Here is a 24902-nt window from a genome sequence, read left to right as displayed (position 1 = left end):
TTGGCTGACTCCCCGTGGTTGAAAAACCCCCTAGAAGAAAAACCTCAGGAAGGAACAAAAAGTCCTAGGAGCAAAAAAACCCCTTAGGAGATATAAATATTTATATGGGATGTAAACGGTATGTAAACAGATTAGGAGTTTTAACGGGTTCGGTCGGTGGTCGTTGGTCAGGCATCGGCTGGGCATCACCTTGAAGGGCGGTCAGTAGATCAGTGGTGTGTTGACCTCCACAGCAGAAGAAAATGGGTCTTCTCACAGACCTTTGGTCCCAGAAAATACCCGTAAAATTTCCAGAAAAGCTTCTGTGTGAATGTCACAAGGTGACGATCCTTTGGGCGGAACCAAAAGTCGGGAAACTTTGGTTCCGCCCGGATGTTTCCGCCCAGACCGGAGAACGGAAACACCGGACATCCGGTAGCATCGCGAGGGCTGTAATCAGCGAAATCAAGCACAGCTGTGCATGTTTAAGAGGAACGCTGGTTGATTGGAGGGTTACAGCACACAGAGGAGTATTTAAGAGCAGTGTAAATCACAGTTTGGGGGTGTAGTGTGTGTGCTGAGAAACGGAGCTGTGCTCATTGATAGACGTGGTGGCTGTCTAAACTCTCTCTCTCTCTCGTTGTAATCTGCGGTGGACCTGCTGGAGTGAAAGGAAAATCCTATGGGTAGAAGAAACCTTGGTTTAAAGCAGCATCTTTAAAGGAGTAAAGCAGGAAGAAAACCGACTTTTGTTTACAACGTGAACAGAGGCAAACCGCTGTGAGTATAAATTCTGGCGTGAAGCAACTTGTAAAAATTAGCCTGTGAAATCGTTGGATACCTCCAGGAGAAGGAGGTCGGCCCTACCCCTAAAGCAGCGTGGTGGGTGAGCCGTTGGAAGCGTCCCCCAAGCAGCCGCAGCAACGAAACGTTATTCAGGTCGTATTTTCCATCGCCCTTGTTTTCAGCCCAAGTGAAGTGGAGGACGCTGGGCGTTTTCCTTGTTGTATACACGTATAGTGTGGTGAGTGAGACTTTGTAATTAATAAGCTTTTCACGTTGGAGTGGTGCCGTGTATTTGCTGTGGGTTGCTGTGTGTCTTGTCAGACGAAGCCCCGCATCATCCATTCTTCTACTGGGCAGAGGACGGAGAGGCTAACGACCTCAGAATTTACAGCTATTATACGCAGTGTGCATTTGGAGTGGAAGTGACGCGGATCAAGAGCTGACAGCGACTGTGAGTACAATATTGGAATCGTTTGTAGTAACCACTTACCTGTGTCTATCCTTGTCGCAGAGTCTGAGGCGAAAGAGTTCCGCCGCCCCGTGGTCCCTACAAAGGGGCGCCCCTGTCCAGGATTCTATCGCCCTACAGGCAGTGGGGATAGGGCAGCGCTCGACCCGGTGAGGCGGTGTGTTATCTTCGCCCCTCTGCTGGACCTACGGAAAGTAAAGCGATACCTACCCAGAAGACTGTGTAAAGTGATACCTACCCAGAAGACTGTGTAAAGTGATACCTACCCAGAGAGCTGTAATCAGCAGAGCCGGTGAGAAGTACTCTCAGTCAAAGTAACAGTGCTTTTGTGTCCTAGCGGCCACCTGTGGAGAGAAAGGAGAACGAGAGTGAATATACGGAGAACAGACTGCGTAAAGTGATACCTACCCAGAGAGCTGTAATCAGCAGAGCCGGTGAGAAGTACTCTCAGTCAAAGTAACAGTGCTTTTGTGTCCTAGCGGCCACCTGTGGAGAGAAAGGAGAACGAGAGTGAACATACGGAGAACAGACTGTGTAAAGTGATACCTACCCAGAGAGCTGTAAACAGCAGAGCCGGTGAGAAGTACTCTAAGTCAAAGTAACAGTGCTTTTGTGTCCTAGCGGCCACCTGTGGAGAGAAAGGAGAACGAGAGTGAACATACGGAGAACAGACTGTGTAAAGTGATACCTACCCAGAGAGCTGTAATCAGCAGAGCCGGTGAGAAGTACTCTCAGTCAAAGTAACAGTGCTTTTGTGTCCTAGCGGCCACCTGTGGAGAGAAAGGAGAACGAGAGGAACATACGGAGAACAGACTGTGTAAAGTGATACCTACCCAGAGAGCTGTAATCAGCAGAGCCGGTGAGAAGTACTCTCAGTCAAAGTAACAGTGCTTTTGTGTCCTAGCGGCCACCTGTGGAGAGAAAGGAGAACGAGAGTGAACATACGGAGAACAGACTGTGTAAAGTGATACCTACCCAGAGAGCTGTAATCAGCAGAGCCGGTGAGAAGTACTCTCAGTCAAAGTAACAGTGCTTTTGTGTCCTAGCGGCCACCTGTGGAGAGAAAGGAGAACGAGAGTGAACATACGGAGAACAGACTGTGTAAAGTGATACCTACCCAGAGAGCTGTAATCAGCAGAGCCGGAGGGAAGATTTAGAGGCCCATTAGTTTTAAGATTTCCCTTTCCCCATCTCCCCAGTTCTTTTAAGTATTTAAATTCAATAAAGCTTGTTTTATATTTTACTTACCTGGTTCCGTGTTTGTCTGGTCATTGGGTTGGCTTTGGGGACCTCCTCGAGGTGGAAGTTGAGAAGGGGCGTGGCTTTAGTCTAACATAGCCAGCCCCTGGTGGTGACATGAATGCAAACATGTACCTTTAATCTTCTGGGATCGTTGCCGGAAAGAGGACCTAGTAAGATACATGGAAAACCCTCTGTGTGAACAAGAAGCCACGTCATCACAACAAAAGTTATGTTTTAGATATTTAAAAGGAGAGATTTACATGCAGATCAACATTCATGACGAAAAATGTTGCAAACTATATTGAAGCAAAATGATAAAGAGACGAAAAATTGCATGTCATGGCAATATGAAGTTGGTTCAACTCTTTAAAATGAGGTATTTACAATATTCACGATAAGAAAAGTCAGCAAACTGTACTGACACAGATATCAGGGAAGTCAGCTCGTCACTTACTGTGTTTAAACGGAGATCATTCAGCAGCATAAAAGAATATCGCGTCATGCGCTCATTTGAGCTTATAATAAACAAAAATGCCTGCGCGTCATCCCAACAAGATATATCGTTCAGCTCCTCAAAACGGGGGTTTTAAATGCTTATAAACAATCACGATGAGAAGTGTCTGAAAACTGTATTAAAGCAGAGATCAGGGAGCTTGTCAAATATCCACTTTGAAGCTGAGATCATTCACCAGCATAGAACGGCACGTCACGCACTCCTTTATAGTCTTATCATAAACAAAAATGCACGCGAGTGGTTTCTGGAGAGAGAAATAATAAATAATATGCAAACTTCAGACGCTATAAGGACTTTACAGGTCACGTGTCTTTCTGGGACCTTGCAGATGCCAGCAAATCATTGCCAGTGTGAATGAACAAAAATTCAAATGATCCCGGAAAAATCCAGGATGCATTTTCTGTGTATTGTTCAGAATGTCTGTGTGAAAAAGGGCTTTATGATTTTACAGAAGATTTATGGGATGTGTTTGCGTTCACACAGAACTTGTCTGACAATTTTATGGGAATTTTCTGGGACCAAAGGTCTGTGTGAATGGGGTTACGTTACTGTGTACAGTGTATACTCTTAATGTTTCCTGTGTGTGCTTTAAATTAAAACACTTCTCACATAAAGACAAAAAATAATCACAGAACAAAATAGGAAAAAAAATCAGATGACGACTTCTTTTAAATTTGCGGCAGCATAGACGCATCACCGGCGTATTACTGCCCTCCTCAGGTCATTTTGGGACTTGGTTTATCCTTTAAATCCTTGCATAAAGTCCAGTCTTATGCAAAAACTTTATAAAAATCTTTGTAGACTCATTATCCTTTGGGTTAAGAATAGACTGTACAGATTTATTAGGGACTCCACATTCTAATAACTCTGAAATCATGTGACGTCTTGCTAAATGATGGTTGGAGCACTCCATTATTTCATGATTCACAGTTTCTTCTTGTCCACATCTACATCTGCCATCTGGATGTTTTCCAGCCCTTGCTAACCCAAAGTTCAATGCACAATGACCCAACCTAAATCTAGATAAAATGACACTATCTTTTCTTTCTAATGTTGTAAATATATTATGCCCTACTGTTGGCTGAACAGAAAAATAATGTCTGCCTTTATGTCCTTCATTCCATTCTTTTGCCATAGTTTTATGGTTCTTTCTTGGATAACACTTTTGCATTCCACCCTACCGAACATAACCTCCAACTCTACTTCACTTCTATTTACTGCACTTCTTGCCATTTCATCCGCCTCTTCATTTCCCTGAACACCAATGTGAGCTGGTACCCAAAGAAGAAATTCAGACTTACCTTTAGCCTAATGTTTAACATAAAAACAAAGACCGAGTCAGTAGCGGTTTGAAATAAAGCTGTTGATCCTGATTGGTGGGAATTAATGGGTAGGTGCAGGTGCATTCTGGGAATTGGAGTCTTTTACCCTGCCGTTGTTACTGCTGTAGATGTAAACTGACTACGATTTCCAAGATGCATTGGATGTTTCAAATGTCATTTTGGATCCTCTGCTGACACTTTATGTACTTTTTATGAGCTGCGTTTTCACACTGCTTTGTTCTTTATACTTGATCAATAATAAAAATATTTTTATAAAATGTATAACGTTTACAAAACATGTTTAGTTGACAAACATGTTGACAGTTATTTTGAGTGATTCTCAGATTTTCTTAAAGGGGACATATTATCAAAATCTGACTTTTTCCGTGTTTAAGTGCTATAATTGTGTCCCTAGTGCTTCTATCAACCTAAAAAATGTGAAAAAGATCAACCGAGTAACTTAGTTTTGGTAAACCATTCTCTGCAAGCATGTGAAAAAATAGGTCAATGTAATTTGGCTCCTATTGTGATGTCAGAATAGGATAATACCGCCCCCTTTATCTGCACTATCCAACCACGGCACAGCCATTTAGTACAGAGAGAAAGAGAGAGAGGGAGAAAAGAAGGAATTGACAGCACAATTGAGTTTCTATTGCAAAAAAACACCATCATTGTGATCAGTGTTTGAATTTCATCTGCTCATTTGCATTTTAAATGACACACCCAAAAACAGCACACTTTTGCTCAGGCCTACAAAGTGGGAATTTTAACATGCTGTAATTAATTGTCTGTGTGGTATTTTGAGCTAAAACTTCAATTACGCACTCTGAGGACACCAAAGATTTAGTTTACATCTTAAAAAAAAACTCATAATATGTCCCCTTTAAATAAAAAAAATCTTTATGAATTAAATTACATTAATAATACATGTATTTAGTAAACACACTTGTAGATATATAATGTTTTTATCGAGTTTTTATGTAATGTGCTGCCTCGAAGAGTTAACCCCCACCCAGCTGTGAAAACAGAGACAGCACCTCTGTCATTAACCCTTCACACCTCACAACCAGCACTCCTCACAACCTGGGGCCCGTTTCAATAAGGAGGTTCAACCAACTCTGAGTTTAAACTTGATCTCTGAGTTGATTTACTCTGAGATAGGAAACTCTGAGTTTCCGGTTACAGAACAGCTGAAATGAGTTAGTTCAATTAACTCTGAGTAGTTTAATGTCTCAGGTTACGTATGTAACCCTGGTTCCCTGAGAAGGGAAGGAGACGCTGCGTCGCCATAGCAACGCTTTGGGGAACGCCTTGGCGTGACTGATCTGAAGCACGTGTAACACATAATCAATAATTTGATGATTGGATATAGGCTGGATGCCGTGCAGACCAGGGCTATAAGAAGGCATCCCACACAAACACACTCGCTACCAAGTGCCGAAGCAAGTGCCTAAAGGTCCGCGCTCCTGAATGGGGGAGGACAAAGGGCCTGCAGAACAATGTGCCTCGGCACATTGTTCAGCACCTTAGGAACATAACCTGGCTTTGGGTGTAGAAAAGCCTTAGCCATCCCTGGTGCAAACTCAGACCTGCAGGGGATACTGACAGGGCCTGAAGGTCCCACACTCGCTTTAGAGAGGTAATAGCAGAAGGAACACGGTCTTAAAGGCCAGAAACCTATCTGGCAAAGTCTCAAGTGGCTCGAACGGAGCCAACGAGAGCCCCTCCTGCACGACCCTAGGTCCCAAGTAGGCACTCTAGTGCGGCTAACAAGTTGCAACCTGCAAGTGCCACAAAGAAAGCGAGCCACTTATGGGTGTCTACCCACTGAGGAGCCTTCCACAGGAGTATGCTGCCGTTAAACCTTTATGGTGGAAGGAGTAATCTCAGAGAAACGCTCCTGCAGAAACCTCAGAACTACGTCAACAGGGCAGTAAACTGGGTCTGTCAGATGAGCTGAAAACCAAGAGGTAAAAATTTCCCACTTAAGGGAATAAAGTTTCCCCATGGAGGGATAAACACAACCAGGGGGGAAGGCATACAGACGTAGCCTCGGCCACGCCTGTACCATGGAAAACCACAGTAGGCAAAGTGTGGTGTCCTGGGATGCAAACAGATCTACCTCTGCACGTCCAAATCTTTTCCAGATGTGGTTCACCACATCTAGATGAAGTCTCCATTCCCACCAGAGATGTCTGTTGTCTCGAAGGGGCATCTGCCACATTCAGGTGGCCTGGTATGTAGACTGCCCTCAGAGAGTCCAGAAGTGTATGGCAGGCAGAAACTGCTGCTACCTATATGTTAAAGGTGGAGTAATGATATGGTCTCCACAACCTCAGTTGGTAGCATGACATTCTTCCAAAGGAGTATGGTAGGCAGAGACTGCTGCCACCTAAACCTTAAGGTGGAAGGAGTTAACCCAGCAGAGAATTGCTCCTGTAGAAACCTCAGTACCACGTCAAGAGGCAGTTGACTGGGTCTGTCAGGTGAGCTGAACACCAAAAGGTGAAATTTCTCTACTTTAGGGCATAAGCTTCCTCGTTGAGGGAGCTCTGAAGTGATCATCTGGTTCCCACAACTTCATTCGGGAGCATGAGGTCCTTCCAAAGCAGCATGGTAGGCAGAGACTGCTGCCAACTAGACCTTAAAGGTGTAAGGAGTTCAGCCAGCAGAGAATTGCTGCTGCAGAAACCTCAGTACCACATAAACAGGGCAGTTGACTGGGTCTGTCAGGTGAGCTGAACACCATGAGGTGAAGTTTCTCCAGGTAGGGCCTAAGCTCCTGAGGGAGCTCTGGGGTAATCATATGGTCTCCACAACCTCAGTTGGGAGCATGACATCCTTCCAAAGGAGTATGGTAGGCAGAAACTGCTGCCACTTAAGCCTTAAGAGTGAAAGGAATTAAGCCAGCAGAGAATTGCTCCTGCAGAAACCTCAGTACCACATAAACAGGGCAGTTAACTGGGTCTGTCAGGTGAGCTGAACACCATGAGGTGAAGTTTCTCCACGTTGTGACTAAGCTCCTGAGGGAGCTCTGGAGTAATCATATGGTCTCCACAAACTCAGTTGGGAGCATGACATCCTTCCAAGGGAGCATGGTAGGCAAAAACTGCTGCCACCTAAGCCTTAAAAGTGGAGTTAAGCCAGGAGATAATTGCCACTACAGAAACCTCAGCACCAGGGCAGTTAACTGGGTTTGACAGGAGTAAAGTATGGTCTCCACAACCTCAGTTGGGAGACCTGAGCCTACGAGCCTGGCCTCCTCAGAGGTCAAACCAAAAGGCCATATCTCTGGCAAGCTTCCTCCAGAACTTCTGTGGCAGAGTGATTGGGGAAAGAGAAAGCCACATTGGGCAGTGTGTGCGGTCCTGAGACGCAAACAGATCCACCTCTGCGCGTCCAAATCCTCTCCAAATGTGGTTCACCACATCTGGCTAGAGCAGGGGTGTCAAACTCAAGGCCCGCGGGCCAAATCCGGCCCGCCCCCTCATTTCATCTGGCCCGCGAGAGTTTACAAATTATGTTAATTATGTGGCCCGCGAGAGTTTACAGATAATTTTATTGTTATTATAAGTTTTATTTTTGCAGGTTATTTCTTACATAGATTTTTTTAGCAGCCACCAAAACTAATTTTTGTCCCGCCAAAGTCTTTTTGTAATGTAATTATAGTGATAATATTGATGATTGCATGAGAGAGAACGAGCAGTGCCCCGCACGCACGCACTACTAGAGTGGGCGTGTCTGAATGCGAACGCTGCAGCCTCCGTAGGTCGCATTTCCAGGCTGCATGCGTCATCAAGACTGCCTTGTTTCAGAATATTAACAATTATAAAGTTAAATATTATTCTTTGTTTATAGTAAATAGTTTTAATATGCGTATGACTTGCGAATGTAATGGTCAGTTAACTTAAATAAACCAGGCTTGATGACGCTGCATATGGAAACGGACAGTATCTGCTCGTTTTTTCTCTACCTCTCTCGCGCCCGCTCACGGGGATGTCCAGCTGGTATTAGTTTATTACGCGTCTATTCCCGCTAAATACGCGAACTAATGACTCATCTGAACCGATTACTTTTAATAAACGATTGAAACTATTGATCTGTAGCCTACAACACTGAACTCATGATTGTCAGTCAATCAGTCAGACACTCAAAGCCTGGTAAAAAAATCATAGCTTTTTTGTAAAGAGGGCAAGAAATGGCGAGGGTAGATGTGTTGAATAAATGCATAATTTTGTGGTGGAGATTGTAAAACTCTTTATTAGTATCTAAAATGCCTCTCATTTTCAGACCTGCACAATGAAGGATAACATAATATTTTGAGTGTACTGTACTCACATTATTTTTAAAATAATCTGTAGAATGGTTGTACTCTATACACTTTGTCATTATTTGCCTGGGCTTCTACTTTCAAAGCTAGGTATCAATTGAGTTATTAACAAAACCAATAGTAAGCAAATGCAAGGAAAATTATGCAATGTACAGTAATAAAAGAGTTGATACATTCATACAGTCGTTCAAATACAACCGGCCCTTTGAGATTAACCGTAATGCTGATGTGGCCCGGGATGAAATTGAGTTTGACACCCTTGGGCTAGAGTCTCAACTCCCCAGCAATGGGTGTTGCCATACAGGGCATCTGCCATATTCAAGTGGCCTGGGATCTAAACTGTCGTCAACGAGCACAGTTTGTCCAGAGACCAGAATGCCATTATCCCAAAATCAATAATGATTTTGTCCCTCTCGGCTTTCCATACTGTACTCCAACCTGTGGACAGTGTCTGTGGTCAGCGTCACACGCCAGTAACGTGCACCCAAAAACAGGCCTTAGGATGGAAACCAAGGTTTTCTCCACACCACCAGAGCACACAGGCAACGATGCGTGACTTTGATTGGAGACCTCCTTAGAAATTTATTTAAGAAACCATCAATGTGATGTCTGTCTAGACAAATACATGATGGCTCCTCAGGTCTAGAAGGAAATGGGAGTCCAACCAATACCACCATCATTTCCAAGGCAATTTCAGTGCCATAACCAATGATGAGTTTCAGCGATTCTGACTCTTTTGGCTTTCCATAATCGCAACAACCTGTGAGGAACGCGTCTGTTGTCAGCGTCACGCATCGACAACGTGCACCCAACACAGGACCTTGGGACAGAAGCCATGGTTTTCTTCCTTTTACCAGAGCACGCAACAACGGTGCGTGACTTTGATCATGCGAGACGGGTTTCCCCTCTGGGAAAACCCTCCCGTGTTGAACTGAATTTTAGGTTATTAATTACGGTACATGAAAGATCTCATCATATTTCTTCAAAAAAGAAATACATTTTTTGTTATCAATTAGTCTACGTGATTTAATTAAATTTTCTAATTCACACAAGAATTCTATAAAGGTAGGTATCTTCTTAAGAAATCTTTGTTTGTGAAAACAGAATTTTGCCATCTTATAGGATAAGAAAGTTAACAGTTGATTCTAAAGATTTGTTCTGATGTTCAAAAAAACAAACCACATCCTTAATGTGCAAATTACAATTCATATTAATTTTAGAAAAACAATACACACTCAAATCTTTCCAAAAAAGTGTTGAAACATTGCACGAGAAAAATAAATGGCAAATATCTTCACTTTCTTTTTACAGAAGGTACATACATCAGCTACATCACAAAATTTAGATAAAGAGGCATTACATGGGTATATATTGTGTAAAATTTTAAAGTGCACTTCTTTTATTTTATTCGGTATACAGTATTTATGTGTCAGGATCCTGAATGTCATTATATGTATTTTGTCTTGTTTCTAGTACCAGGATCCTGACACCCTCATATAAGTGTCTTGTTTTGTGTGGAGAGTCACGTGAGGTGTGTTATGTGTAGCACGTGCTCTCCTGTAGTCTTAACCTTACCCTCCTGTTTCCTTGTTAAGTCTTGATTAGTTAATTCCCTTCACCTGTTTGTTGTTGTTCCCTAGTTTAGTTCTTCCCTATTTAATGCCATTCTGTCTGCTGTCTTGTGCTGGATCATTGTGTGTCATGTGTGACACTGTCAGGAGTCCTTGTCTTGTTTTGCCCTGTCTTTTATTTAATTATTGTCTTGTTTACCCCCTCGAGGGAGTTTTTGTTATATAATAAAAGTCTTTTTGGTTGAGAGCTGTCTGCACTTGGGTTCTGTCTTCCCCATCCCTGACATTATATGGTAATAACCATGTTTTTTTCCATTTAATGTTATCAATTTTAGAACCCCAAAAAATTTTTCCTCTTGGAGAAATTGAGTTGCGAGATTGAGAAAGATGACGAATAAATGAATTATTACAATCTTTGCTTAAAATTGAAACACCACCCAAACATAACTGTGAAAGTTGTTTTTTGCATGACTCATGGGTAAGGGAAGTTTTCATTAGACATATTAATCCATCGGGAATCGCCTTTATAACACATTTAAATTCTTTAAACGGAACAGGAAATTGATGAAAATTCATAAAGCATTCATAAGATAACAGATCACCATCAGGGTTGAATAGATCAGCAACAAAAAGTATGTTTCTGTTAAACCATTTATCAAAGAAGATTGATCTATTTCTGATTTTTATATCCAAATTATTCCATAATACTGTTTTGTGGGGGGGAAAGTTGTGGTTGTAAACCAGTTTCCAGGCTAACAAGGCTTGTTGATGGAATCTAGCCAGGCCACCCACCTTCTTAAAAATATTATTACGAATAAAATACCACAAAGAATCTGACCCAAGCAAACATCTTTTTAACCAATTCATTTTAAATGTATTGTTAGTATCCTCAAAATTCAACACTTCAAGACCCCCATCACTCCTTTTGTTTGCTAAAACATATTTCTTTAATTTGTGCGATTTATTGCTCCAAATAAAATCAAGAAAAACCGTATATCTATATTTTTGGAGGTGTGATTATCTACAGCCAAAGACAGGGAAGGGTACACAAATCTTGATAACCCTTCTGTTTTGGATAAGAAGACTCTGCCTAAAATTGATAAATCTCCTTGGAGCCAATTATTAAAAATATATTTTGTTTTCAATAACCGATGATTCAGAAACTGTCTACTAATTAAATTTTTTGTAATATTAATTCCCAAATATTTAACCTCATTTTTAATTGGAATATTTTCAATTTCAGTTTCTACAGTGTCAAATAAGCAAATAATTTCACATTTACGTAAATTAAGTTTGAGCCCAGAGGCATTCGAGAAAGCATTGATTGTAGATAAGATTGGAGAAACTTGCTCTTTATCTTTCAAGAATAGAGTGGTATCATCTGCTAATTGTGAAATTCGAATCTCTCTGTTAAAGATACTAAGGCCAGCAAAGTTATTATTATGCAAAATATCTATGGATAATGTTTCTACAACAAATAAAAATAAAAAGGGGCTCAAAGGGCAACCTTGACGTATTCCGCGAAGAATAGGAAACCTTGGTGAAGTACATGAATTTAAAATTATACAGCTATCTATTTCTTTGTACAACATTTTAACAATATTTATGATTTTCCAGGGAAAGCCAAAAGCCTCTAAAGAGTTTAAAAGGAATTGGTGCTTTACAGTGTCGAAGGCTTTATAAAAATCGAGAAATAATATAACTGCATCAGAGTTGATTTCATCTCTATAATCAATAAGATCCAAGACAAGTCGAGTATTACAGCTGATATGACGACCTTTCATAAATCCAGTCTGTGTTTCGTTAATTAAATGATGTATATGTTGTTTTAATCTCTTGGCAAATATGGAAGCAATTAATTTATAATCAAAATTGAGAAGAGTGATAGGGCGCCAGTTATCAATTATAGTTACATCTTTGTCTGGTTTGGGAATGAGAGATATTACCCCTTGTTTCATAGTAGGAGTCATTGTACCATTTTTTTATACATTCTTGAAGCATTAAGAAAAACGGATGTTCTAAAAAATCCCAAAATTGTATAAAAAATTCTAAAGTAAGGCCATCGGAGCCAGGCGATTTCCCTTTTTTCATTGATTTTATTGCATCTCTCATTTCATTTAAGGAAACAGGAGCCTCACACAAAGATTTAAATTCAACACTTATTTGAGGTATATAGTTCTTAATCTGTTCCAAGTAAGACGTACTTTGGTTTGCCTCTAAATCAGGGGAGTACAGGTTCTTGTAAAAATGAGTAACACATTTTTTTCAATTTCTTCTGGGTTTTTAGAAACTGAATTGTTAATTTGTAATGCAGAGATGCTTTTCCTTTTAAAATTTCTTTTCTCATGTGAGAAAAAGAAGCTTGAATTTTTCTCTCCTTCCTCAATCCACCTCGCTCTGGATCTAACGAAGGCACCTTTAACTATATCTAAGTATATATGATCTAATTCCAATTGCAAAGTTTTAACTGACTAATTTCTGTAACAGAAATATTCTCTTTTTTAATTAAGGTATTAATTTTAATTAGCAAGTTGGCTTCTCTATCAGCATTAACCACTTTTAAGGTTTTAGATCTTTTTATAGCTAGTAATCTTACTTTATATTTAAAATATTCCCATCTAGCACCATGAGACTCAAATTCATTGTTTGAAAAAATACCTTTAACTAATCCTTTGATTTGATCATTAAAAATCTTATCTTTTAGCAGATTATTATTCAATTTCCAGTATCCACGGATATTACTCTCCCTGTGTTTAGTCTGTAAAATCAGCTTAATTACTAAGTGGTCAGAGAACGGAGCATACTGGTGACTGACATCAAACATGTATTGCAGTAACTGTTGAGAAATCAAAAAAAAGTCTATCCTAGATTTAGAGGACAACAAATTATTACTCCAAGTATATTCTTTTACGTCAGGGTGAAAAAAGCGCCACGCATCTGCAATATGAAAATAATCACACAAAGTACCAATAATATTACTAGTGAGGCCCATCTCTGGAGGAAATCTATCAGCTGAATTATCTAATACATCATTAAAATCTCCAGCAATAATGATAAAAGCATGTTGATATTTATTTTTTAAAGCTTCAATATTCCTCTGTATTAAGAAAATAAGAGACTTGTTGGCAGATTTTAAGTTGTGGCCATATATATTACATATAATAAAAGTAGCATTATCAAGTTTGGTGACAATAATAACCCATCTTCCTTCGGTAGAAATCAACGATTCAACAATATCTCCTTTAAATTTGTTAATCAAAATGAGAACCCCAGCAGAGTGGTTAGATCCGTGACTAAAGTAAGTCTTGTCACCCCACTGTGATTTCCAAAAACGAACATCACCCTCACATGAATGAGTTTCTTGTAAGAATATTAAGTCAGCATTCATTCTTCTACAGTATAAGAATAAGGCTTTTCTTTTAGTGAGATCTCTCAAGCCACGAGTGTTTAACGATATAAGACTTAAAGAGTTAAATTCAAAGTCTTGCATTTGCATTAAAGAAAGAAAAGAAAGAAAGAAAATAACAGGAAAGAGTAATTGAAAAGGAACACTAACAAGAACTCAAAGGTTATAAACTTACCGCTGTAAAAAAAGTGTTGACAAGGAGGTAGTTTGAGCTAACACATACCCTATAATTTAGGCAAAAGTGCAACTGTATGGGAGGGCATAACTTACTTCTTATGAAGGAACCACAACAGAGTATAAAATGTTCATGTTGCTCATGAATCATTTTGTATTTAAAGCGGAAGTCAACCCTAAAACAACATTATGCTCCAACACTATATTTCATGCCATATATGTAGTTGATTGTGCTGCCATCAAATGTACTAACTCCATATAAAAAATAAAAGCTTTTAACTGCTACAGTAACGGTGATTTGACGCGTCATCAAATCACCGGAAGAAAAATGCACGACTACATTAATTCTGAATGTTCTAAATGGGGGCGGGTCTTGAGGCGAGATGATTGACAGTAGATGATAACGTTTTTGATTGACAGCTGCACAGGAGCTAACGTTAGCTTGCTTTGCTCGTGTTTATAATAACAACAACATGATAATAACTTTCTACGTAGTATGTTTACCGTAGTTACACAAAACAAGCAACAACTAAGCCAAATGATGTTTTAGATATTTTAACAATTTTACATTACCTGAGTCCGCGGAAAAACTGGGCTGAAAACAGTACTCAAAATCTTCCTGACGAAAGTGCTGGCTGCATATTCAAAGTAGTGTAGTGGTGGGTCAGCTGAGGGTCGCGTTGATGTCAACAATAAAAACTCCCGGTGGCCTGAATTTGTTGTCCTTACATCCACATACTGCCCAGGTTCTAGTCATCTTTTATCGAGGGCTTTGGTGATTTCCCCCTCAGAGACGGTTAAAGCGGAGTTACTCTTTGGATGGGTTCGTCTGCCGGCTAACTTCAAGTTGACGAGTTGATTTGAGAGCTAGTTGAGCGGTAAAAGAAGTTATTAGGCTTGTTCAACTTCATGTGGCGTTGCAAGAATCGACAGCGGGATGACGTCAAAGTACCGCGAGAGCGATTCGCGAAATCATACGGAGGAGTTTGCTTTTAAATCCCTTTCGCGGAACCTTGACGTCATCCAGCTGTCGGTTCCTGCGGCGCCGCATGAAGTCAAACAAACCTGACGACTGCATCGAACAGTGGTTAGTGGGTGGAGCTAATGACTCAGTTTCGCGCAGTGCATTCTGGTTAATTGTGTCCATTAAAGACCGTTACGAAAATTCCGCTTCAACACACTATCAATCTAATAATCGAAATCGTGCAAATTTATTTATTTTTCCTCATGTATAATGCAAAGTGGACATAAATTACCCGTGATAAACAGGCTAAAATGTCTAGATTGGACTTCCCCTTTAAGATTGTTTGTTCATGCATAGTTCAAGAGTCAAGTTCGACTTCAGATGCTCCATGAAGGTAGTCTGTAAAGAAGAAATTATTCTAAATAAAATAAAATAAAAATCCAGAGCAGAAATGAAACGTTCACTTGCTCTTTGGCATTGTTTGTAAACAAAAGACTCATCAAGTGCAACTTGTGAAAAGAATACGGGGGCAGTCAGCAAAACTTGAGAAACTGCAATTCTCAAGTTAAATTCAAGAAAAGTTGCTCCATAGACGTAAACTGCGAATACAAAACAACCTGTTGTACATCTCAAGTGCAAAGTTCAAGTTTTTTCCCAGCGACAAAAGCATGGGGGCCCTTCCATGTGACCTTCTTTCCCTCCTCACGAGCCTTCTTAACCAACGGCCATAATTTGGATCTAGCCTCAACATCTTGTTTAATCAGAGCCTCCTTGAACCTCCACGTCTCTGTAGGTTCGCATGGTAAAACGCATGATGATGTTACGTGGTGCTCCGTCAGATCTCCTTAGCCCCAGGCGGTGTACAACATCAACTACATCATCCAACTTGTTCTGGATACTAGGGACCATCTTTCTTAGGATGTCGATTGTCACGTTTCTCACATCTTCTCCGTCGCGTTCTGGGACCCCCTGTAGCTTAAGATTCCATCTACGTGAATACAGTTGCATTTCATCAGAGCTTTCTTTCAGACTTACATTTTCAACTCGTAATTCCTTAATCTCCTTTTCAAGTTGAGCGATCTTGACAGCGTGCATCTTGACCTCTTCACTCATATGGGAGACTTTTTCAGCCAGTTTGTCGAGTTTCTCGCAAGAAACGGCAACCGTTTTATCTATGGATATCACCTTGTTGTGGGTTTCATCCACTTTAGCTGTTAGCTTCTGAATCGCGTCAAGTAGTGTAGATAAGGAAACTTCGTTCATGCATTTAGAGCTCACAGAATTCTTAGATGGAGTAGAGCAAATAGACCTTGCAAGAACCTCTTCATTTGCACCGAGTTCTGTTTCAAGATTAACGTCCTCCATGTTGGCGGACTCCGTGCAGCAATCTTCCATGAGGTGTCCGGCTAGTATAGCACTCTCGTGAAGGGATTGATTTTTCCTTTTTTTGCCCGTTATATCGCTTCAGAAGGTGTAAATTACCCGAAAATATCGAAAAAGCATATTTTTCAAAACTGTAACTTTACATATTCAAATTTCAGTCTGTTAGCTCCAAACTCCTCAAACTACTTAAGACGACTATAAAACGTGACCATTCACACCGCTGCCATCTTGGCTCCCCATAAGCTCTAATGTAAGGAATCAGTCCTCGGATCTGATTGCATCACAATCGTTTCAGTCACAGCACATCACTGAACAATTACAAGTCCCCTCCTTTTGGAACAATAAAGTAAAGGCTGTAAGCTGTCATTTCTCTCATGTGGAGGTTCTACAGCCTCCTGCACAAGAATGTAGCCATGCTCCACTACTGGAGCCAGCTGTATGCAGGTGAAGATTAATGGTGGCTGCCTGTCGTACTACGCACCGAAGGGAAGCAGGCACCATACATGAGGTGTGAGCTGCTTTGCTTCAATAAGAAAGTGAGTCAGAAAGCCACGAACGAAGACGTCCCCTGCCTCAGCAGATGAAGGTCTTGCATCGTAACACACAAAATCATTATCTGGCTTATGGCGCACCAGCGGCCGATCAGGAGAATAAATGCTGTGCACAGCTGTACAAGCAAAACACAGCATAGACACAAAATCACTGTTTGACTCATCAAACAATGACAAACAGCTCATGCAGGCTGTGACAGGCAGATATACATACATAGCCTACACATACATGTGTAAAAACGTATAATACATTCAAACTGTAAAAAGAGGAGGCATCATGTGGAAACTGCACGTTCAGCCTTAACCCTTGTGTGGTGTTCGGGTCTGTGGGACCCGTTTTAAATGTTTCCTAAAAGAAAAATTATGCAATTAATTATTGTTTCAACCTCAGATTCATTGGCCTTGGCTCATTTTCTATAAAGAACATAGAAATAAACAGCTTTATAATGACTGTACACTGTACACCCCCCCTACACATTTATATTACATATGTAGTGTTCGGGTCCACTGGACCCGGGGTTAATAAGAGTGTAAAAAATGAATGTGCTATGTAACTTCACTCTGTTTTTCTTCTATCTGGGACTGATGTGAGTGCATGAGTGTGTTTTAATATATGTCTGTACATTATGTGATGGATGCATGTCAGAGTTTTGTCCTTCTGCACTTGCTGTAGCAGCGCAAGGATACAACATGTTATATATCAAGCATGAACACTTGTCTGCCCCCACTGTCCCAAACACTTTACCTTCTGTCTAACAGGAACCATTCTACATTTTACCATTATCTCCCTTACAAAAAATAACCATGGCTGTATAATAGTAAAAGTGTAGTAATCATGGTAAATTGGTGTATTGATTACCATTTGTAAAACCATGGGTTTACCACAAAACCTATGGTGTGCGCGCGCACGTGTGTGTGTGCGTATGAGTGCGGAGAGAGAGAAAGTAAATAAAGAAGTAGAAATAGAGAAAGTAAAAATTATATCCAAGCATTTTTATCATTTTAGGTTGTAGCCAATAGCAACACATTGTACTGCAGTGTGTGTGGACATAAGATGGAGAGGAACACACAGTATATGTCTCTAAAAAACAAGAAATGCATATGCAACACAGCTACATGATAAAAATTTGCTTCTTATGTGTTGTGTAGGCTGACATGAACAGGTTATGTGTTCAATGTGGATGATATGTTCTGATACGGCATCTTTCCAGATGGGGATTGTGCTGTGTAAACTGACACAAATGTGTACAATTTCAAACTTAGTTCAAAGAATTAAACATCAAAGTGATGAAAAACGTATTTGAGATGAAAAAGTGATAAATACTTATTTAAGATAAACATGTTTTTCCCCAATATCTGGGGGAGAACAGAATTTTCTTCTCTTATTTCATATTATCCCAAAAACGAATAGCACTTGAATCTATAAATAGTCCTCTACTAGTGGTAAATGACAAATATTAACCATATATTCTGTTTATTTTACTGCAATAAGGCTAAAGTAAACATCTGTAAACAATTATACATAAATTTGTATGACTGCATTGTTTTAAGATACAAAAAATGCAGTGGGTCCACTAGACCCACAAACATTGTCTAAGTAACAGAAATATGAACACCACACGAGGGTTAAACAGTAGGCCGATTATGAAGATGACCCATCTCTCCGGAGATAGACAGCTGAAAATATATGGCTCTCACGCAGGGCGCCTTCCCGATCCGGAGAGAGAGAGAAAGGGACTTCACGTGCAGGCGGAGATACCTGGCCAAAGTCACGTGATTTTAGCAAACGAGGCTTCATTACGTCATAACTGTTTCGAAACGTTTCGAAAATCCGACGATTCACCACTAGAGGGAGTTGATCACAAATGACCGGTGTAGGTGAACTCGGGTCAGTTTTATTATAAAAGTTCATAAAACATTCATCCTTCTGACTAATAACACTACCAATTTGTCTTCTTTTTGTTTATAGACAGATTTAATGACAAAAAATGTGCAAAATTAAAAGAGAGTTCGTTTTAATGATGTGTTTGCCATAAATAAAACTAAAAACACAGAATACACGTTTAATTATGTCTTAATTAAATGAAATACTTTATTTTTCTTAAAAACATATTTTTTGAACAATCTTGCTATTATTTTGCAAAAAGTGTAAAATGTTTGGACAGATCTTGCTGCTTTTACACTATTTTGACCAGCAGATGTCGCCAGCATGTATGGTGTTTCGAGCGCTTCGAAAAACGTAATCAATTTGTGAAGCAATTGGTTCAATTGACTCGAAGCTTCGAAAAGTGCCATATACTCTGCCTTTGCCTGCACAAATGCCGCCCCTGTTCCCCACCCTAATTATCTCCAGGTGTTCCTTGTTTCCCTTGATTAGCATGTGTATAAATAACATTGTGTTTAGCATTTTCCTTTGTTGGTTATTGTATTGTGTTGGCTTTGTTCTTGGTCATAGGACTCTTCATTGACATCACATAATCTACACTGAAGTTCTGTAAGTGAAGATTAGAAAAAAAGGTGAGTATTTGTAACATTAACTTCAGCACATATGAGTACAGATGTGTCACTTTTCCTGTTAATTCATTTTCAGATTCATCATGGCAGTCATGAGAGCTCTTGTGCTTCTTTTCTTGGTCTTTTCTGTTGAGAGTGCACCAGGTAACCAAGACCCGACACACAATATTCCAGATTATATTTCCAAACTTTGGAGAGTAACTTTATGTAAAAGGATAACTTGAGCACCATTTTAAAGCACTACTACACAGAAACATAAAACTGAGTGACTTTATATTACTAATATTTTATTCACTGTATAGCTGAAGAAGACTGCCCGTATGGATGGACACCTTTTGGTGTGCAATGCTACAAATTCTTCTCTCAGTCAGTTAACTGGGCCACAGCTGAGGTACTGTTATTCAAAAATCTCTTGTGGTGATCCAAGTTAAACCAATTAGATTTAATATTTGTGAAAATCCTTTTTTAGAAAAACTGTCAATCCGTTGATGCAAATCTCGCATCTGTGCGCAATACAGTTGAACACAAGTTTCTCCTGAGTCTTGTGTCTGCTGACACCACCTCTGCTTGGATTGGTGGCCATGATGGTGAAATTGTAAGTCAATTTTGCTCTGAAAGGAAGTTAATGCTCTTTAGATGCAGTAGCTTATGTTTTATTGTTACAATGTAACTTATTCAATTGTCTCATCATTAGTGTGACTTAGTAAACTTTCTGCTTGCACTCCTCACTCATTAGGATGGCCAATGGCTGTGGTCTGATGGATCTCAGTTTGACTTTACCAGCTGGTGCTCTGGAGAACCCAACAATTATCAGGGTAGCCCTGAGAACTGCCTAGTGATAAACTTTTCCAGTAAGAATAAATCTTATTTTTACTCGGTCTTAACATTTTGTAGCACTTAGTGTTAAATGGACTAGTTTATTTGTCAAGTTAAGCGCATTCACTATGGTCAGATCCATTTGTTGTCAATTTTTAGTTTGCAGCCTGATTGTACTAAATTCATTATCAATAATCTACCCCATAAAATTTTTTAAAGTCTGAATTTATCGATGAAAACACAACTTTATATCAAACTATTTAGACCATGGGTCTCCAGCATTGTTTTTGGAAGGCACCTGCATATTTTCGATCAAACCCTGCACACCTGCCTCAAATTTTTAGACCCTTTGCAGAAACACTTGAAATTTAGCTCTGCCTCCCGTTTCTCTTGATGGTTGCTGAAATGTACACCTGATTTTGTGCTAAATTTAAAATGATTTGAAAATGCCAACACCTGTTTAAGTTCTCACAGCTGACAAATACATACATGGGTCTGAATACTTTCTGAATGTTTTATGATTTCATTACTGATTTAAGTTCAAACTACAGTAATTGTACTGCTTTATTTTCATCTTATCCCACAGATAACCATTGCTGGAATGATGCGCAGTGTTCGTCCGCAGTGAGCTACATTTGTGCCAAACCTCTATCATGAGAAATCAATTTGTTTCAATGTTTTACATTAAAACAATCAAAAACAATGTCACGTTTGCCCAATGGCATTATCTGATTTTATTTGCTAGTCTTAGTTTAAACTTACTGTTATGCTTTCATTAAGGATTTAAAAAAAAAATTCAAGATAAAAATTCAAATAGCAGTGTAAACAATAGAGAAACTTATAAAATAAGCTAAAAAAACAATTAAATGCATCTTTCATCCACAGCATTTAAACTTCACATCAAAAGACAAAAACACTCATGATCATCAAACAATGCAATAGCAGAACTGATGTAACTGAGTAATGTCCAGAAGTCTTATAGCCTATACCATTGCAAACAAGTCTAACTGTATAATGATCATTTATATAATCACTTCTCAGATGGTAAAGTGAATATGGATGGCCAATAAAAGTGCTGCTGGTGGTCTAAGCCTATTTCTCAATACCGTGTATACAAATCACATGCAACTACTGTATTGGCTGACGTGTTTGTCCATAGTCAATGAGATTTTGTAGATCATCTCTGTAATTTTTCATTGCGCTGTGAGCATTCTGTCATGGGGTCAGATATGGCTCATTGTGAAATACATTACCCAGTAATAGACAGTAGATGGTGCAATTAAACAAGGAACAAATGCAGCTCTTGTCATTTCAGGTTCAGTATATTTAAATAATATAATGTCAGTTTCAAGACACATTAATTTCATAGTACAGTAAAATGTTATATTTCAGACTTTAAACCATGACAAAATGGATGTTTGTATAATGTTTGAAGTACATTTATTCATTTGGCAGACATTTTTATCCATAGCAACATTACATTTATATCAATGTGTGTTTTCCCTGGGATCAAACCCGCAATCTTGTGTGCTGCTAACGCAATGCACTACCACTAAGCTACAGAAACACAACTCAATACTTTGTTTTGAGCTGCTTGTAATGTGGCTAATGATATACTGAGAATTGCTGTGTTTTATTATTAGTACACTACATTTACATATTATTATTATTATCCAATTTGTACTCATTATAATCTACCATATATAATATAAATCTTATATTATTACTAATATGTCCAAAATCCAGTTTGTTCTTCATCAATAATGTCATCTACTGTATATAGTATATAAGTAGGCATATTCAAATGCATCATTAGTATAGACCCTTTTACAACCCACGTAAACAAATAGCCTGCGCGCGCATTTTGGCAACATAAGTGGTGTTACTACTTACTACTGGGTTCTAACGTGCTAGCAACTCAGAAAGTTTATTTAAACTGTTTCCCAGCATCAAAATGTCTGGTTGTTGCATTTGGTTGCACTAATATAATATACTAATACACATATATGTATCTGGCCACTTTATATTTGGGCATCTGCTTACGTCTTCTATCCACTCCACTATAGTACATGGATCTGGTAGCTGTGTTGAAAAAGTTGATAAGTCAAACTGCGCGCGCATACGTTGCCACGTCATCATTGTGTACAAACAGTAAATTGGTCTATACGTACGTCTGAATCTAATAAAAATAATCCCAAATCCTGGCAATTCTTGTCTACCCTTTAATGATAAGATTTTGGACATACTTTTTGTTCGCCTACTGCTTTTTACTTACTACATAGTAGGGAAGTATGCAGTTGATAGCAGAGCTGTAATCTATAAAGAGCAACCTGAATTAAGTGTCTCTTTTCCAGATGGGAGAGGGAGATATGGAGAGCAGCAGCAATGATGTCCGAGGTTGATATGTTGGGTCGATATGCATACTGCAGGGGTCCAGAGTTTCTGGTACTGCTCTAAATGTGGGCCAGAACCACTCTCTCAAAACACTTCATCATGATTGGAGTGAGTGCTACTGGCCAGTAGTCATTTAGGCACCTCAGGGGGATTTTCTTAGGGACTGGTACAATGGTAGTAGTCTTAAAGCAGGTGTGCACGGTGGTCTGTGAAAGGGACAAGTTGCAGATGTTTACAGTGTAGTTGGTGATGTGTTGTAAGTCTTGCGACATCCGCCTAGCATCAGCAGTGGAGTACAAGCTGTCTATAGCCCGTTTTAGTGTACAAAAAAGTGTACAGGATTTGTAAATAGCATAATTTAAAATTTACCTGGATATCCTGCTTTTAAAAATATATACACTCATTACCAAACTCTCACATAATAATGATGTTTTTTATCCCTTTTTCAGCCCACAGATACAATTTTAGTGAGAAAGCCCTATCAAGTGGTACTCCTTAGTTAAACATTGACATGATTATATAAAGGTATGTTGGCTGGTTATCAACACATACAGTATGAAGTTATAAATGTAATTGCATTACATAACAAATTGCATTGATTAAAAAAGCCATGTGCAAAAGGTCTGTCTGAAATGTTTTTACTTAAATGTTCATGTAAGTACACGTTCATTCAGATTTACATTTCTTATTTTTAAGCACCTTGCGTTATTGATCGCTCCCTCTGAAGCAAGGGCAGTTCTGGGATTTCATTCTTAGGGGGGCTAAGCCCTCAGTGATGATGTAAAAAGAGCATTGTGATGCATTTTTGTAAACTGGGACCAGTTTTATTTAGTAATTAAGTATGAATAAATTCATATACACACTGTAAAAAACAACCTATAGAATTTACTCAAAAAAATTGTTGTAACAATTTGCACTCACTTTGTTTGAGTAAATTATATCCTATATATTTGATTAAAAAGTACCTAAATTTAATTACTATGATAAAGTAAAAAAAATTAGGTAAGGTCTACCTATTTTTTCATAACTAATTACTTATAAAAAAATGAATAACATTAACCCTATTGGTATTAAGGCACAGATCTATTAAATTATTATTAATAATGATAAGCCATTAAGAAACATTACATATTACTTATTCAGAGAGGGTTGAATAAGAAAATAGTCATGCACAAGATTGCATAAATTGCTTGCTTTATTGACCAAATAACATTCTGTAAACATTTAAAACTAATTATTGGACGTATAATAACCCCAATACATTTCAAGTGAAATACAACATATCATAGTTTTACATAAAGCTTCTTGAACATATTATTTCATAAAACAAAATAAACCAAGGCTTCATGAGATGTTAAAAAACCATTAAAAGCAAGATTCCTAAATACTGTTCTTCACGTTATCATTAGAAAATTAAAGAAGACAATAATATGAGAGGAAAAACTGATCTCATTTACCTCAGTAGACTAGCATGCTATATCGATACAAACAAACATTTCAACTTCATTTAAAACTTATTAAGTGCAAAAATACAACTTCATATTATGCTATAACTCACAGTACACGTGCATAAAACATTGAACACTAACAAGAAGTACTTACATTCAATTTTAAGTGATTCAACTTCATATACAAGTCTCATATATAACATATGAACTCCGAAATACTTTTTTGAACAGACATTAAAAAGCGAAAGGCAACGTTAAGTATATATCCGTAAATGATAATAATAATAATAATAATAAAATGGCTTCATAAATGGATCCCTTCTAAAACAAAACTCAATATATTAACAGATAAATGCAAGAAAACTTTTACAGTAATTATCTAGCATCGACAGCTTTACCGTTGTTTGTTTGTCTGCTCGACGCCCTCCCGTCTGTATCGTACATCAACCGTCCGCTGCTCTCTCTCGTCACGTGGCTTGCTCAAGTTCAACCACTCATATTGAGCAGCTCCGCTGTTCACGAGATTCAGACATGTAAATAATAATAATGGAAGTTAATATTTTAATCATAAATATGGATATTTATTCGTATTCGCAGGTGCAAGAACTGGGCGATGTTTCATTCAAAGCTAACCTGACTGACATATTCTAACCTATCAATCTGTCAACAACAGAGACAGAGAAGCACGCAAATGACTAAACTTCTGGTAGATTTTACAGTTAACCAACTTAACATTTCCATTCATGATGATATCAACAAGTTAAATAAAAACTTACCTGTCAACAAACCGCAGTTCTCCCGCCGATATGATATGAAAAAATGGTGACTCGAGTCCCGCCTGGATGTTGATTCATGCGCACTTTGCGGTGCTAAGGCCAATATTTTGGGGTATATGTTACTTATTTTTTTAGTATTGCAGTTATTACTGTTAAAAATTGGATAGTGAAGGTAGAATATACCCATTATTTTTTATTTTACTTGCTAGCTTATATACTTAATTAAATTATAACTAATTTTCATGGGTTAAATTTAACACCCT

General features: G+C 38.8%; 2 protein-coding genes across 2 annotated transcripts in view; both read left to right on the top strand.

The window, feature by feature from the left end:
* LOC135774920 (galactose-specific lectin nattectin-like) overlaps positions 1-24902 on the top strand; it is a 108741-nt gene that overhangs the window by 2903 nt on the left and 80936 nt on the right. The gene's annotated exons all lie outside the window — the stretch shown is intronic.
* LOC135779063 (ladderlectin-like) lies at positions 19289-20724 on the top strand. The gene is made up of 5 exons (XM_065289709.2): positions 19289-19349; positions 19508-19596; positions 19675-19800; positions 19942-20056; positions 20608-20724. Exons 1-5 carry the CDS (start codon positions 19289-19291, stop codon positions 20676-20678), a joined length of 462 nt encoding a protein of 153 aa, XP_065145781.1. The 3' UTR covers positions 20679-20724.

This window comes from Paramisgurnus dabryanus, chromosome 1, assembly GCF_030506205.2.
Source record: "Paramisgurnus dabryanus chromosome 1, PD_genome_1.1, whole genome shotgun sequence".
Classification (NCBI taxonomy): domain Eukaryota; kingdom Metazoa; phylum Chordata; class Actinopteri; order Cypriniformes; family Cobitidae; genus Paramisgurnus; species Paramisgurnus dabryanus.
Note: the sequence above shows the minus strand (reverse complement) of the source record. Positions and strands in the feature narration are given on the sequence as shown.